At 46.8% G+C, this 16,093-nt stretch overlaps 1 protein-coding gene across 1 annotated transcript in view; it reads left to right on the top strand.

The window, feature by feature from the left end:
- LOC146198140 (arylsulfatase B-like) overlaps positions 1 to 15,185 on the top strand; it is a 78,586-nt gene extending 63,401 nt beyond the window's left edge. Inside the window, exons 9-12 of the mRNA XM_084593472.1 lie at positions 1,235 to 1,528; positions 4,298 to 4,563; positions 8,539 to 8,727; positions 14,196 to 15,185. Coding sequence (XP_084449598.1) covers positions 1,235 to 1,528; positions 4,298 to 4,563; positions 8,539 to 8,727; positions 14,196 to 14,324 — 878 coding nt within the window. The 3' untranslated portion in view covers positions 14,325 to 15,185. The remainder of the gene's footprint in view (positions 1 to 1,234; positions 1,529 to 4,297; positions 4,564 to 8,538; positions 8,728 to 14,195) is intronic.
- The last annotated feature ends 908 nt before the right edge of the window (positions 15,186 to 16,093 follow it).

Below are 16,093 nucleotides of genomic sequence, written 5' to 3'. Positions count from 1 at the left end.
GACTGTTGGCTTCTTTCATTCGTATGTAATAACGAGCTCTTCATTTCCCTTGATGTGGCCACTGTCATCACGACTTGGAACCAGAGCGGCAGAAAAAGCTTTTTTCAACCTTAGCTCTAAATTTATTACCACAAAATGCGTCTTTCACGCATTTTGTAGTAATAACACAAAAACCCAAATATCTAATCTTATTCGGAAACCAAATTTCATGCAGCGAAGGTGAACAAAGGTTGAGGAGGAGGATAGCCATCTCACGTTTCGACAAGGGGACATGTCTTCGTCTGACTCCAGGGGAATAAAAATTATCTTATCGAAATGTCGGCTAATGCACTGGGGCTTATAAAGAGTCAAACGGGCATGGTAATAATTACTCGCGAAACCAGAGCATCTTGCCTGTACTCACTTATGGGGCTGAAAGGTGGAGGCTAATTAATGAAAAGGGTTCTACTTAAGCTGGGGCCAGCTCAGAGAGGTATAGAATGGAAAGCGTGCAGAGTAGTTCAGGGAAATAGCTTGAGTTAATGACATTCTAGTGGAAATCAAGAATAAATGGGCATGGGCAGGACATGTAGCGCGAAGAAAGGATAACCGATGGTCGCTTAGGGCAACAAACTGAATTCAAAGGGGAAGAAAGCGTAGCAGGGGAGGCAAAAAATTAGGTGGGCGGATGAGGTTAAGAAGTTTGCAGGGGTCAAGTGGATGCAGCTAGCACAGGACCGGGTTAATTGGAGGAATATGAGAGAGCCCTTCGCCCTGCAGTGGGTATACGGGAACAATTAACAGTACCGAGTTATGTACCCTTCGATGCAGACCTTGTCCACCCCCTCCTCCTCCCCCTCACTTCATTATTTTGTTTATTTCATGTCCTCCTCTTTACCAACTCTTCAGCTCACCTTCCTAGTCCGTTATGTCATCGCATGGTGCAGTAGGTCACAGAAAACGATTCGCTGTCTCTCTCTCCAGACGTCAAAGTATCTCGCCGCTTGTCTTTTTCGTGCTTCCTCTTTTCCTTCTTTCACCTGCGCTCTACAGACAACACCCTACGTCACGATCTGAGGCCCATGTGCAGTCAGTGCACGCTAGTGGAGCTAAGGTAGTCCAAACAATTCTCAAGCCCTTAACTATACGGCGTCTCTCACAGCTCGTATGCACATACCTCATACACTATGCCCCCTAACCAGTCAACTCCATAGCACTCACACACGCAAGTCCGGCTATCCCTCCATGCGCGCAGCCATGGTGGAGTCGCTGGACCGGGCCGTGGGCAGCGTAGTGCGGGCGCTGGGCGAGGCCGGCATGCTGCAGGACAGCGTGGTCGTGTTCAGCGCGGACAACGGCGGCGTTCCCTGGGGCTACATGGCTTCCCGTGGCATCAACTGGCCGCTGCGTGGAACCAAGGCTTCCCCTTGGGAGGGCGGATCCAGAGCGGCCGCCTTCGTCTGGTCTCCGCTGATTGCCCAAAGGCAACGCGTCTCTCAGCAACTCCTGCACATCACCGACTGGCTGCCCACGTTCTACGCACTCGCTGGTAAGATGGCTCTTTGTCCGAAGCGCATCTAAATCCCGAACCGAAGATGTGCTTCAGCAACCCTTAACGTCGCCAAAGCACTGTTGAGATAAAGGCTTTAGCGCTTGTCTCTATGTAGGCACATTGTGCAGTTCCTTGTTTGAATAAGTCACAAAAGACCCCTGACTGCGGGCACTTTATATTTACTCAGTGAACTATAATTTCCGTTTCTCTTTATCCCGATAGTAATGTTTTTCCACATTTAGGCGAGGTATAATAGAGTGACCACACAAGTTCAGGAAACTTGTACAATTTGCTTCTTCCCAGTCGTCAGCTTTGTTCGTGGTTTCAGTTCGTTGGTGTGGATTTGTAGCGCCTGCATTTATATATGCAGTTATGTATGCTCAAGTATTGCAGAGTATACAGGGTGTCCAAGTTAAAGTTAACGAAGGGTTAAAAATGAAACATTTGATGTGGGCCGGAGAAACCTCATGCATACAGCTGCCAGCCAGCGCACCACAGGTTTTTCTTTTCTTTTTTTTTTTTTTGCATATAAATAATTGCTAGTAAGGGAGTAGTTATTAATTGACATCCACCCAAACGCAGCCATACGGCTTTCTCAGAAACATCGTAGTTAAAGAAAAATTCGACTGCTTCCGGAGATCGAACCAGGGACCACCGCCTTTCCGCGGGGCAGCACCGACTGAGCTAACCAGGACGGTCAGTAGAACAGATGGTAGGGCGAGAGCGAATTGATCTATAACTCGAAGTGGGAATGGCGTTGGTCAAATATTTGGGGGAATCCCCCAAGGTGGAGTAGATCTGTAATAAGTGAGTAATTACTCATTGACATCCGCCCAAACGCAGCCACACGTATGGCTGCAAAGGAAAGTTATACAGCTTTCTCAGAAACTTCGTAGTTGAAGAAAAATTCATCCTGGTCCAGGGATCGAACTCGGGACCACCGCCTTTTCGGGGTAGTCACTCTACCCACTGAGCTAACCAGGATGGTCAGCAGAACAGATGGCTGCGTCTGGGTGGATACTCCCTTGTTACAAATCTACTCCACCTTGGGGGTTCCCCCCAAATATTTGGCCAACGCGATTCCCACTACGAGTTATAGATCAATTCGCTCTCGCCCTGCCATCTGTTCTACTGACCGTCCTGGTTAGCTCAGTCTTGTTTTTAACTCGCTTGAGTACGTCTTTCCCTGGGCATTCAGAGTATAAGCACGGCCGCTCGATGGGATCCATCGAGCGGCCGTGGTATAAGGTTCTGTACAATGGAGCTGGGAACAATTGTGAAATAAGATCCTTGTACAGCTGCTTAGGTGGTACCGTCGCTAAACTTGTATTTATACCAATTCATGCAATAAAGAAAAAAAAAAAGTCCTGGTTAGCTCAGTCGGTAGAGCGACTGCCACGGAAAGACGGTGGTGCCGGGTTCGATCCCCGGACCAGGATGAATTTTTCTTTAACTACGAAGTTTCTGAGAAAATTATACAGCTTTCCTTTGTAGCCGTATGGCTGCGTTTGGGTGGATGTCAATGAGTAATTACTCCCTTATTACAAATCCACTCCTGCTTGGGGGATTCTCCCAAATGTTTGATAACTAATTATTAAATAAGGTAATTTTTTAACTGACTATTTCATTTGAGCAATAAATGGATTTGACGAGTTAGAGAGCACCTTCCAAACAGCCATTCCAATCATTTCCGATAAAGAAAGCCTCATGTGTATCGTTTTTCTGCGGCCGCTCGATGATTTCTGTTGAGCGGCCGTGGTTTTCCCAAGCTCTATAGAAAGCCCGCGAAATGCAAAAAATATCACGTGACAGGTGCATTCATGTGCCACGATTGTGCTGCTCTCAACCTAGCTTACAGTGAACGAAATCAGGGGCGGCCTTGGCTCCACGATCCCGCTTCAGCGGAGGCCGATATGTATGCTGTGGTTTATTCGTCCGCATCAGGCAGTCGGCGCACGTGGCGTTGTAAGACACAGCCAGCCTATAGTGCTCTGGCGAGCTTAATGTGCTGGCTGCAACCATCGTCAACATATCAGCCTACCGCGCTGGGGCCATTGTCGAGTCGCGGCTGCGGCTAATTTCGTTCGCTCAGACTACGATTGAGAGCACCATAATCGTGGCGCACGAATGCGTTGGTCACGTGATATTTTTTTTTTTTTTTATCTGTGTAGTAGGTTTCGCTCCTAGCTGTCCGGTGCAAGCCCTGTACACAGCCGATATCAAAAGAGAGCGGCGTCTGTGCTTGCTGAAACCTCCATGCCAGCTCTGTAATCACAACCCTTATTCATGTATTATTCTGGTGGTTTAGTACATACGTATGAGAAACATTATGGCGGTAATATTTTCTTATTAACACGAAGGTATGCGAAATTCAAGCGAAATATACTGAAAGCATTTTTTTTTTTTTTTTTTTTTTACCGAAAACCATGGAAAAACTGATCTTCCTCGCAGCGGAGTGTACGCTTTCTAGGTAATGTTATAGTTTTGCAGCTGCTCGTTTTGTTGCTTTTTGAGAACATCGAAGCGAGTGGCCAGTTAAACGTACCTCGCGGTGCCGTCGCCAGCTCTACTCATATGATTCCTAGAGAAGTTAGCCGTCAAAGATCAAGACTAACGGCCAAAGAATTTAATCCGCAGTTACTTATACCCACGAACCAATCATTTGAGACAAGGATGAGTGGTAAATGTCCAATTTTTAATTATATGCGCGATACCCTTTATCCATTAGCCAGAGATTGAACGCATACATTTCCGCACGTTCTTCAGGAGGCTCGGTGAGCGACCTGGGTCCTCTGGACGGCCACGACATGTGGGAAACGCTGTCACGGGATGAGCCCTCGCAACGCTCCGAGCTGGTGTACAACATCGACCCGCGATGGGGCTACGCGGCCATCCGGAGAGACCGCTTCAAGATCGTCGTGGGCTCCTTATTCAACGGCCAGTACGATCTGCGTTTCCCCATCCCAGGAGGACAAGCACCGCTCCACAGGCAGGACCTGGATGCACTCATGGAACAAAGCACGGCTGCAGAGGTGTGCCTTTGCTTATTTGCACGTGAGCGCTCATGCAAGCTTACCACCGTTTGTACAACTCACTGCGCACAATCTGTGTGCAAGGCAAAACACATATGATAACGTCTGCTATTAGGGCTCATATATCACTAGCAATGTCAACTCTACGCCGACAATGTCACTGTTCAATGTCACTGGCAGGGACTAGTAGAGCTGGAGGGGGCAGGCCTGTCACCAGCCTGGCTTGCGGCGTCGCGGCTGGCACGGTTAGACTCGGTGTTGTCCATGATGGTTGGAAGCGGTGGCAGTCCAGCAAGGCGGCGACTACGTCGAAACTCCAGTTGGTCTTGCTGCGCCGTACTTAGGGATCGAACGGAGCACCTCCACCAAGTTGTTACGGTGAAATAGCAAAGGGGTGTTTATTTACAGTGATATGGTAATGGGATCAGGGACAAGGTGAAGAATTCTTCCTCGTCGTCAGTGGCGTGACAATATGTTTCGCTGTAAAACCCAATAGCCCTGCACCTGGACTTGAGGCCCGGACCTCGGTGTTAAGCATGTGCTAACGGATGCATATGAAGGTCTTGCCTCTAAGGCGTGCGAACATACGGCACAGACTGGAGCCGTATGGAATCACAATTCAAATTGGATTTTCTTCCCACGTGACGGTGCTTGTTCCGCACCCTTTGCGCGGTTCAACGTCGGACTGCACGGCTATATATACATTGTTACAACTTGTGTAAGCTACAGCGCTGATCTATTTCGTAAATGTACGCCTCAACGGCCGGGAAGCCGGAAAGCAGCTGCCGACGAAGCGCTGAGCTGCAGGCGGCCACAAAAGCATAGGCGCGCACTTGTCTGTCACACAGACCCGCTGGTAATCGATCATAGCTTGGGTTCTGTGTGCCTGTTTACTATCCGCTCTGCACCTTATCGCATCGATAAATCGCACTTTGACAATACACGCCGGTCAATATTCCGCATGCGTCGCGTGATGCATGGGCATTTTCATCGGGAGAAGGAGATGTCGAAACGCTTTCCTCTCTGGACTACAGAAAAACCGGTTCCGCTGCGGGTTCCACCGTGCTAGCATCAAACGCAAAATAGAGTCCAGCGATAAATATGGCGGCGCCCAGCGAGCAATTTTGAAAAGGTGTATATATTTCCGAAAAGAAAAACCGACAGAAAATGCGAGGAAGTAACACAGAGGCCAGGATTGGTCCCTATAGAGATGTAGTATTCATAACAGAATTCAAGTGAAACGGGTCACAAGATAAAGGAACACGGGTTGCATGTGTGATTGGTCCCACTAATATACCCCTTGTCTGGGACTCTCAGACTGGGTACAGTGGCGCTTGTCAATTTGAAGCATGTATTAACGCGAAAACACTCGTTGCCTCATCAGTGGCGTGACCATGAGTGAGCATGAGCTGTGGACAAAATATGACGCCACGAAGCTATCAATAATTAATAAAAAAAAAAAACTGTGTCAACACGAGGACACAAACCACCGTGACCGTGTCGCAGCCAGCTGAGCATGCGGCACGATGATTCCCGATGAACCTTGGCCCAGGACACTTTCGGGCTACAGGTCGCCAAAACCCGATGGCAGAGGACGCACCGCATGGCATGGGCAGGGGAGGATGTCTTCAAGTGTGGCGGCGTCTTAGGTCGTGAGGTCTTTGGTCGGCACATCTGGTCATTCGGGTCACATATAGTAGTTCGGTTCTCTTGTTGTGTCTTGTGGTCATGTGTGGCCGTCTCGGGTCAGTCTCTCCTTCGTCGTGTCTTGTGGTCGGTGCGGAGGGAGGGGGCGGAAGAACGGCAGGGTCTTGCAAGGTCCGCTAGGCTGGGGACCAGCCATATGCGATGCCTCCAAACCTTCTGCCCACGGCTAAAGTCGTAGGGCGCCGAAGCTCCGTGCCAAAATGAGGGGTGATTATGACATACCCCGCCCCTCCACCAAATGTTACGGAGCGGCAATCCGATGAAAACAGGAGAACAGAGAACAGATAGATGTTCGATGACCGTGAGATGACGTTTGACGAAATTTTAGCGGTCCTAGCGCGAGCGCTGCTGCCCGCGCCGCTGACCGCTTGTTCCTTCTTCCTCGGCCGTAACAATATAAATCATAACACTGCCTCGTTAGTCCAATATGTAAATATTCACATGGACATATTGGGTACTGTTGGACGGAACAATGGGACGAACTGGACTTCGCATTTGGAAAAGACATTTAAGTGTGCTATCGAAATGTATCCCGGCATATATGGCGGCGCAAATGCAGTTATCGCGCTAATTGATTGATTGCGAACATTTTTGTTTACAGAGTCTCCTCAGAGCATCTAGGTGGGTCGCCTATTCCGGTAGTCCGCTGATTAAAGCTGCCGCGTTCGCCCTCCCCATCAGCCAATGCTGTAAGGCGTCCATTCAGACCGTCTAGCAAATACACCTTCCGCATCAAAGTATAGTGTTAATGGCCTCATATTCAGGATAAGGAAAAACATGAAACAAATATGGATAAACCGTCCATTTTCTGCTTTTCGACACATGTAATAACCTAAATACGGACGATTCTGACATATTATTATGAATGTTTTTTTTTTTTACAGTGTATATTTACACAGTAGTTCGTTTGCTTTCATCTTTGCCTTCAAAGTACGAGAAATGCGGCCCTATTAATGGCATACCTCTCTAAAAGAAACTCCCGGACTTCCCATTCGTTTCCGGGCGATGCAGTCGCTCAAGAAGTATACCGCCCAAATCCACCAGCCTAACTTCTCCGAGCATCCGCCACAACTCCCACATAGATCACATTCTCTCTGCACCGTATGTGAACACGTTCGGTTAGGACACGGCGTAGTTTTTCGGTATACCATGTCTGTCATGAAGATGCATCGCTATCGTAAAGACGTCAAACGTCACCTCTCGCGTTATGTTGCGAGAAATTAACTGCATTTACTTCCATGAGAAAAATACCATAAAGGCGCTCACTAAGGAACTGCAGGCATGGAAAAAAGCTCTTTTAATTTTCTCAAAAAAGAAAAGTTGTTGATTCTTTTCCCTTTAAATTGCTACCTTTTGAGAAACCCCGTAGAAATACCAACAAAGCTGTGCTCTATATGCCACTTCTTGTGCTCATCCTGGACCACTCGTGCAGCACAGACGGTAAGCATGGGGCGGCCGGATGTCGAAAAAATTACTGCAGCTAAATGTTGTTACGGGCCAAAACGGAAACAAGCCAATAAAGTTGGTCCGGAAGAATAGTTCAAATTACTGCGCCCGGCAGGCCGCATGTGGTGCGTGGACCTTATATTCGAGACACTCGGAGCGCAGAAGCTCTCCGGCAGGCAGGTTTCACAGCAGCAGCTTGTACCGTGCACTCCAGAATGCACGCGAACCCAGTCAAGCTGCAGAGACTGGAAAGGCATTCGCTGTATTGTCATAAGCCAACAGTAAAAGAAGCGTTAAACAGGAACACTGGGAAAACATAGGACGACACTTGTCTTATCTGTGCTTTTCCCTCGTCATTAACTAATACATTTCACGCGTTAGCCACAATGACAAAGCACGTTTACCAGAGTGTACTTCTCTCATTCTTCAGATCTGGAGCCCTTGGCCACGTGTGTACTGAATGAGACGATGGTGATCTCGTTCCAATGGCGTACGGACAGCTATGGCAAAGTATATCATGCCTATGTTTTTGGGTTGCTGGAGAAGGTGTCAGACTCGTTCTTCTAAACAATTCTCCCCGAAGCAGCCGACCGCAGGGCTAAGGTGGAATATCTCGCACCCACTGCGAAACCGACGGGTACGGCCGGTGGCTCTGGGGACCGAACTCTGCACCTACTGAATGAGGCGCGTGGTCTGCAATGTACCACTTTTGCGAGATGAAATAACCGCAATTTTGCAGAAACTGGTTTTCAAATGAGTCGTGCAAAATCTTACGCTTGCAATCCAAAGGTTTGCTCACTACTGCTCGAAATCGCACTGCAGACGCTACGAGCCCTGTACGGCAAGCAAGAATTGGGTTTCCCATCCGAATGGAGGACAGCCGCCACGCTAAGATGTCCGGAAGAACCGTGCAGCGACGAGTCGCGCTTCCCGTCTCCGGACAAGGTGTATCTGTTCGATCTGGAGGAGGATCCTTGCGAGTGCAACAACCTTGCCTCCACGCACAAGGAGGTATGATGTCCACCTCTCCTTCTCATCGCGTACCCCGCCGGGGTGGTGCAGTGGTAAGACGCCCGACTACTGTGCCGGAGTACCCGGGTTCGAACCAGACCTCGGCGGCTGCGTTTCGATGGAGGCGAAACGAAGAGGCGTCGTGTGCTGTGCGATGTCAGCGCACGTTAAAGATCCCCAGGTGGTCGAAATTACTCCGCAGCCCTCCACTACGGCTCCTCTTTCTCTCTTTCCACTTTCACTCCCATCTTCCTCCCTTCCCTTACGGCGCGGTTGCGGTGTCCACAGAAAAACAAGTGAGACAGTTACCGCGCCTTTCCCTTCCTATAAATCAATCAGTTCTCATCGCGTGTGGTGTGTTTGGCGGGTCATTACCGCAGGAACAAGTACTGCGGAAGCCTTGCGAAGCCGTTTGTTTCAGTAACATGAAATTGGCCACAGAGAAAAAAAGGATATGCGGGAGTAAAAAGTACCCTTCGGCGCAAGTAGATGGCCGAATAACGCTGTTCAAGGGGCACTGACAGGAGCTAGGCAACAGTAGATTTACTGAAAATCTTTTTCGAGCGAATTCGAAGAAGCTCACGCTAAGACGGCATCTGTACTCGGTATGAATTCGAACCTTATGCGCGCTTTTCTTTTTTGCCGATGCAGCTTTGCTGTGGCGTGCGATTAGGAAACGGCAAATCACAAACCGCGTATATCTGCCAGTGAGTTTCTAGCGGTGAAAACTCGCGCCATGGGCATTCTCTGGCTGTTTTCCTTACCCTCCGGAGAAATAAGTAACGGCAGAAGCCTTGCCATCTTCTCCCCTTCACGTAGTCCATTGTGCAAGGCACACACTTAAGTGCTGAACACACCTACGTAGCATTAACGTGCATAGCACGCCCAGCTCACAAAGGCGTATTGCAAAACGGTATGCCTATGTGTAATGGGCATACCCAAATTCATTTCTGAAATTCAGTCCAAACAAAAAAGGTATATATGCCATAATCTGGCCATTAGGAGTTAAAGTCGCAGGATAACAAAAGCAGGATCTGGGCCTTTACAAAACATTTTGCTTGAAAAGCGATGAACGTGACCATTGATTAATGGTGAGAAAGTGCCTTGACATGTTGCTGTAATACCATTGTGAAAATATTAAGGTTCCCTTTAGATTTCATGAAGATAATTGTATGCTTATTGCTTAGCCTCTATTGATTCATGCTGAGCTGATATTTTGTTGTTTCATTGAAGATACACTGTTGGCATTCTTGAGAACTGCCATTGCAAATATACGCAAAAGAAAAGAGAGAGAGAGAGAGATATCTACAGGCTCACATTCGCGAGGCACATCAGCAGAATACCAAGAAATGCCGACTGCCAGAAGCCAAACTTAATTGTTACAGCCTCGAGTTAACATGGTGCTGCAAACCTCCAGTCCTGTGGTTTGGCATTATACTTAAGTTAGGGTGTCCCAGCTAACTTGGACCAAGGCTTAAAAAAATACGTTTTGCCCAGCACAGTGAAAGAGGTGTTCTGAGTCGCCTATATACTAACCTCCAGTATTTTTTTTTCGTTCACTACAATTGATTAATTAGTAAATGCAAAAGTTGTAGATCTTCTCGAAAAACGGATAGGTACGTTGTTTCCATCACGCTACGATTTACGCCGGCCTATTTATACGCCTTCAAAAAAATGCTGTCACGTGACCAGATGTTATTTTAAATCATTCGCCAAGTTCATACAACTAGCTTCATCGTAGAGAGCACGTAGGGCCCAGAAAAGAGGGTTTAATTATCTCGGACGCGTCTCGACGCTTTAAAGTGAAGCCGCAGTCACGAGGAAGTTTTTTTTTTTTTTTTTTTTTTTTTTTTTTTGCGCTAGGCGTTGTTTTCGGCTGGTAAAAATATCACTTTACGTAAACCCTTGTTTGATGGAAACAACGTAGCTAGCTGTTTTTCGAGAAGATCTACAACTTTTGCATTGAAACTTTTTCTCTCAAACCAATGATTAAAACTAGCTCATTAGTCTTTACTAATTAATCAACCGTAGTGAACGAAAAAATAATACTGGAGGTTAGCATAGGCGACTCATAACATCTCTGCATTTCTTTCACTGTGCTAGGACAAACCGTTGTTTTTAAAACCTCGGTCTAAGTTAGATAGGACACTATACAACATACGCTACAGAGCAAAGAACAGTTCGCGCTAGAGTAAAATACGCGATAACTGCAATTTTATTGATGCTGGTTTACCTGACATTTATCTTTATATACCATTAAACAAGGTTGCCCAACTGTTGCTAATGTTGAAGTGCTAATCACCAGAATTATCTAAAGTATGACTGTACTAGCTATCTGTTTATTCTATGTGCCATATAGTTATAAGGTTCATATGAGATGTTCTTTTAGATGAATTCCCTGATGGGGGCCTTCAATAACAACCAAAATAACGCCGAGATTAAGACCTGTTTTTGCCTTGAATCAACCTTAAGATCCCGTTTAGTTGTTATTGGGCATATATTGGCTCAAAGGCACTTACTCCAACACTTTTTTAATTTATCCAGCAATAGCTCAACAAAATTTTTGTTAGGCAGTTCAGAACGAAATATTTGTTGACTGATTTTTGCCTGGCTCTTGGCAGAAAATAGGACTTCCTGTTCTGACTTGCTGGAAGTAGAGTGACACTTGTGGATAAGGTTACCTTTCGCACCCTATAAACATAGAAAGAGAGAGAAGCTTTTATTCAGAGCAAACATGAAATAGAGGCCTAGGTGGGCAGCCTCCTCAGTCCAGGAAACCGCGGAGCCGAGTCATCGCCCTCGTAGGTGAAAAACAAAAACCATCCAAGAGAGTCGTTTCGCTTCGATCACCCCTTCCTTCATGCGCAGGCATGATGGAACAAAATATTTGGTTTGTTTTATACAGTTTACGTCCGAAAGCGACTTAGACTGAGGTACGCCGCAGTGGAGGGCTCTGGAAATTTTGATCACTCCTTTATTGTGGACTGATGTCGCACAGTACACGAGAGCCGACTAGATTTTCGCCTACATCGGAAAGCGGCCGCCGCGTTTTTGGGTTCAGCAGTCAAACTTCCTAACCGCTGCGGGGCCACGGGAAAAAGAAGCCAGATAGATTGGCACACGTGCTCGATAGGAGAATTCTGTCAAATCTAGTAGTCCAGATATACAAGCCACCACAAATGATTTTCCAACATATAGCACGTGGTCTAAATGCAACGGCTGGCTGCAAAGTTTATTTATTAAATTTAGTTATTTATGAGCTCATCGACATGCTCTCGCTACGTCGGCCAGATCACAGGGAATCTGCGCGCGTAACTGACTTTATTTTTTTTTTGTACTTCTCATTCCGCGTCTTTTTAAATCCAGGAAACCTAATTTTCTACATTTTCTCACATATATAGGAATTTTAAAATTATACTCCAATACTGAACCATCATATTTATTTGAATATTCACATGCTATCATTCGTATGGATGTCCATCAGACACCATAACTCAACTTTCTCACTAATGAATATCAACAAAAATCACTCAACACTATTTGGCTAATTTGAAGCACCACTTCATGCGAGCCTGCACTTCGCCGCCAAACATATCCCTGTGCAGTGCAAGACCCACTCAGGACAGGTGGACTACGCAGGCTTCTCACTGCATGTAAAAGACGCTCCAAACTCTGCTCACGAATGTGATTCAAGTTCTCACTACTGCGGCGGTCCGGCGGCAGTTGCATCACCGCTTTAAACCCAAAGATCACGCGTTTCCTCATACTCTTGGTCAGTAGACCAGCGATAGCTTGGCGACCTACCTTTTATTAATCACGGTCGCAATTACCTTTTACAGCGATAGCTCTACTCCTAGCTATAACCTCCTTCCGGCGAGTTTCAGCGTGTCACCTCTGGCTGCCCAATTTGACCTCTAAAGAGCCACAGGTGCTTTTTGTTACGTACGCTGCGCGTGCAATTGCAGTAAGTATTATCGGAAAGGGGCGGTATCTAGCTGTTACATTTCTGTGTGGACACCTGAGCGTGTCACAAGGGAAGAAAGGTGGGAGTATAAGGAGAAAGAGATGCCGTAGTGGAAGGCTGTGGAATAATTTTGACCGTCTGGGTATCTTTAATGCGCACTTACACTCACAGCACGCGGACGTCTTTGCATTCGTCCATCGAAACGCGGCCGGTGCGGTCGGATTCTAACGCGTGAGCTGATGATATGATTTCAATGCAGGTTAATGATTCCCAGGTGGTCTAAATTACACCGGTGCCCTCAACTACAGCACCGCTTTCTCTTTTTCCGCTTTCACTCCCACTTCCCTCTCTTCCCTTAAGGCACAGTCCAGGGGTCAAGGTGCCCACAGAAAAACTGTGATAAATTAAATTCGCCTTGCCCTGTTTGCAAAGCAATCATTATTTACTGCAGTGATCACAAAACTGTATTCGTAATCGTTACAGGGTAAAGAAATCGATAAAATTAACATTGAAACCAGCATATTGTCCTACATTTAACGAAACATCCTGTTCAGCAGGGTTGAACACCACTAGTATTTTGTTTGTTCAATATTTTATTTATTTTCTTCCTGTTACTTTTCTAGTTGGACATACCTCCTTCAACAATTATCAGCACTCATCATCATTCATCATCAGCCGGGCTATACCCACCGCAGAGCGAAGGCCTCTCCCATTTTTTTTTTTTTTCAATTAACCCAGAGGATCATTGTTTTGGCGCCGGTCGTTAGTGTTTCAAGGGCCGACTGTCTGTTTTAAAAATATCCCTGCGTAAAAAATCGCCATGCTGGCGGCTTAAAAGGACAGGATATAGGACGGCGGCCGGGGTGGCGCAGTGGTTACGGCGCTCGACTACTGTTCCCAAGGATGCGGGATCGAATCCCGGCCTCGGCGGCCGCTTTTCGATGGAGGCGAAAAGCAAGGCGCCCGTGTGCTGTGCGATGTCAGTGCACGTTAAAGAACCCCAGGTGGTCGAAATTTCCGGAGTCCTCCACTACGGCGTCTCTCATAGCCTGAGTCGCTTTGGGACGTTAAACCCCACAAACCAACAAACCAACCAACTTCATCCACGCAGTGCCTCAGAGTGTGTTCCGTATAACGGCGCACACCGTAGAACAAAGATAAAAACTGCCCTATAAGATGTATATACCGAAAAATGTCCACTAAATTTTCAAAAAATAAGAGCCGAAAAGTACTTTCCTCAGTTATAATATATGGGTAACATACTGTGCAAGTCAGCGTCGATTGCGATAAGTCCAGTCGCATTTACCACTATTGCTCTGCGATCAGTTTGTTGATGACCGATCGACTGTATTTGATAGCTCTAATTGAGCGGTCTTTAATACCAGGGCACTACGTGAGGATGTAGAAAAAATTCACTTTATATTCTTATTTATCCGATGCAATGAAACGAAGAACTATACCATCGAGTAAGTGCAGCTTTTATAAACTCAGGTTTTCCTTTCAGCTACTCGAATCGCTCATCAAGGCCCTAGAAGAATTCAGGGCGCAAACCGTCCCACCCCTCAAGCCGCCCGTAGACCCTGCCTCGTTTCCCGATAACCACAACGGGACATGGGCACCCTGGGTCGACTGAGAGATATCTGCACCGCCTCGTGGAACGCACCAGGAGGATTGGGCGTGCATCCTTGTCTGTCTGCACGTTCCCATTCACAGCCCTCCACTGCTCCAACCAGAAGGAGGCTCGCTGCAGTCGTTGCGACATGTTCCTACAACTGGTGTCGATCCGCTGAGAGCACCAGTCAGGCGTCCAAAAACCTTGGAGAGTCAACGACCGCATCAAATTCCACGCGGATTTAGAAACCTAAGCTAAGCATGTGCTCCGATATTATTACTACGCAACGCCGTAAGGGTACACAGGAAAGGGTAGGCAAATATAGCTTAAGCATGTGCGTGCGATATAACAAAATATTTAATTTAACACAATTTGTGAGCGCACGACTAACAAGTGAAAGCGGCAGCTCCCATTAAATGTGGACTCGATCTGTTGCCATAAAACAAAAGTGTAATGTCTGTTTCACCAAACTTTTTCGTATAGATAATGATTGATCGACTTATTGGGGAAGTTTCATTGATCGTCGCAATGCCAGAAACAACGGATAACTTGCAATCAAGAACTTCGCGCAGAGTCCCACTTTGTTATTTCAAAAGAATTCAACTGCAAAAAAGATACATATTTCAATGAAAAATAAAGCCTACCACTTTCTAAAAACCATCCTGTTGACCAGTGCTGCAAAATCTACTAGGATATCGCATTTTTTTTAAAACAAACTCGATGCTAATTATGCCACTCAGGGAAGGAGACGCACACGCAGTAGTAACCTAAAAACCAAAATCGAAGGAAGTAAAACGTTGAAGAAACAATGGAATAGCATATCTACGCTATGAGATGCCATGTACGACCATACACACAATACATGACTGCACAGCCAATACATCATCACACATATATAATAAATTAATATTTCATTCGCTTCGGTGCTTCGATACTTTACGTTGTCTTATGTTATGAAAGCGTCAATGGTTTCATGCGCAGCCGACTTACGAAGGAGCGCGAGGAGCGCAAGATGCACTGTGACCCCGTCCACGAGATCTGCACCATGACAAGTGGTAAGAGGCGCCTGTCACCTGTCATGGCTCTTGTGCCACCGTGGCAGGTAGCAGCTGGCTCTTCCACGTACACCTACCTTGTCAGCTGACGGTGCACTTGTCACCTGCCAAATGGTGAGCAGCTAAAAACAATTCACACTCTCACTAATTTAGAGCAGGTCCTGTCCGTCACCATGGCCCTCGCGCTCCTTCTTGCTTGATGATGTTGCGGGTGCATGTTTTGGGGGAAGGTACAGTGTCATAAGCGTACCCCTCCACTCCTTCAGGATGTCTTTTCTTGATTCCGCGTAGCAAGGAAAGCCGATTTTCAAGTATTCGAGGTGACTTGCGCCAAGCTTCGACTCCTTACATTATGGCATATTGACTTGAAAAGTGGGCCTCAATCGGCTCGTCCGTCGTATTATGCACCCCGAACTGTAGTAAGTATTCTGTAGGGGTATTGACCGGCAGCCTTCTTGTGCGCTGGTCTAATTATGACATCGATATGATTTAGGCCATACTTCCGCAACCGAAGGTGCGGAACCACGTACATAATTCGCCTAAGTATAAAGGGTGTCTTTCTCCACCATTATCTTTAGTGGTGATATACAGGAGATCATGCGCAATATTTGCTCTCATACTGCATGTATACACAGCTTAGTAATAATTGCTGCGTTGGCACACTTGTTAACTAGTAGCCCCAGGATACGCACTGACTTCACCCTGGGAATCACAACATTGCACACTTTATTTTCG

The sequence above is a fragment of the Amblyomma maculatum genome, chromosome 2 (assembly GCF_055883805.1).
Source record: "Amblyomma maculatum isolate TAMU_Amacu chromosome 2, ASM5588380v1, whole genome shotgun sequence".
Taxonomy (NCBI): domain Eukaryota; kingdom Metazoa; phylum Arthropoda; class Arachnida; order Ixodida; family Ixodidae; genus Amblyomma; species Amblyomma maculatum.
Note: the sequence above shows the minus strand (reverse complement) of the source record. Positions and strands in the feature narration are given on the sequence as shown.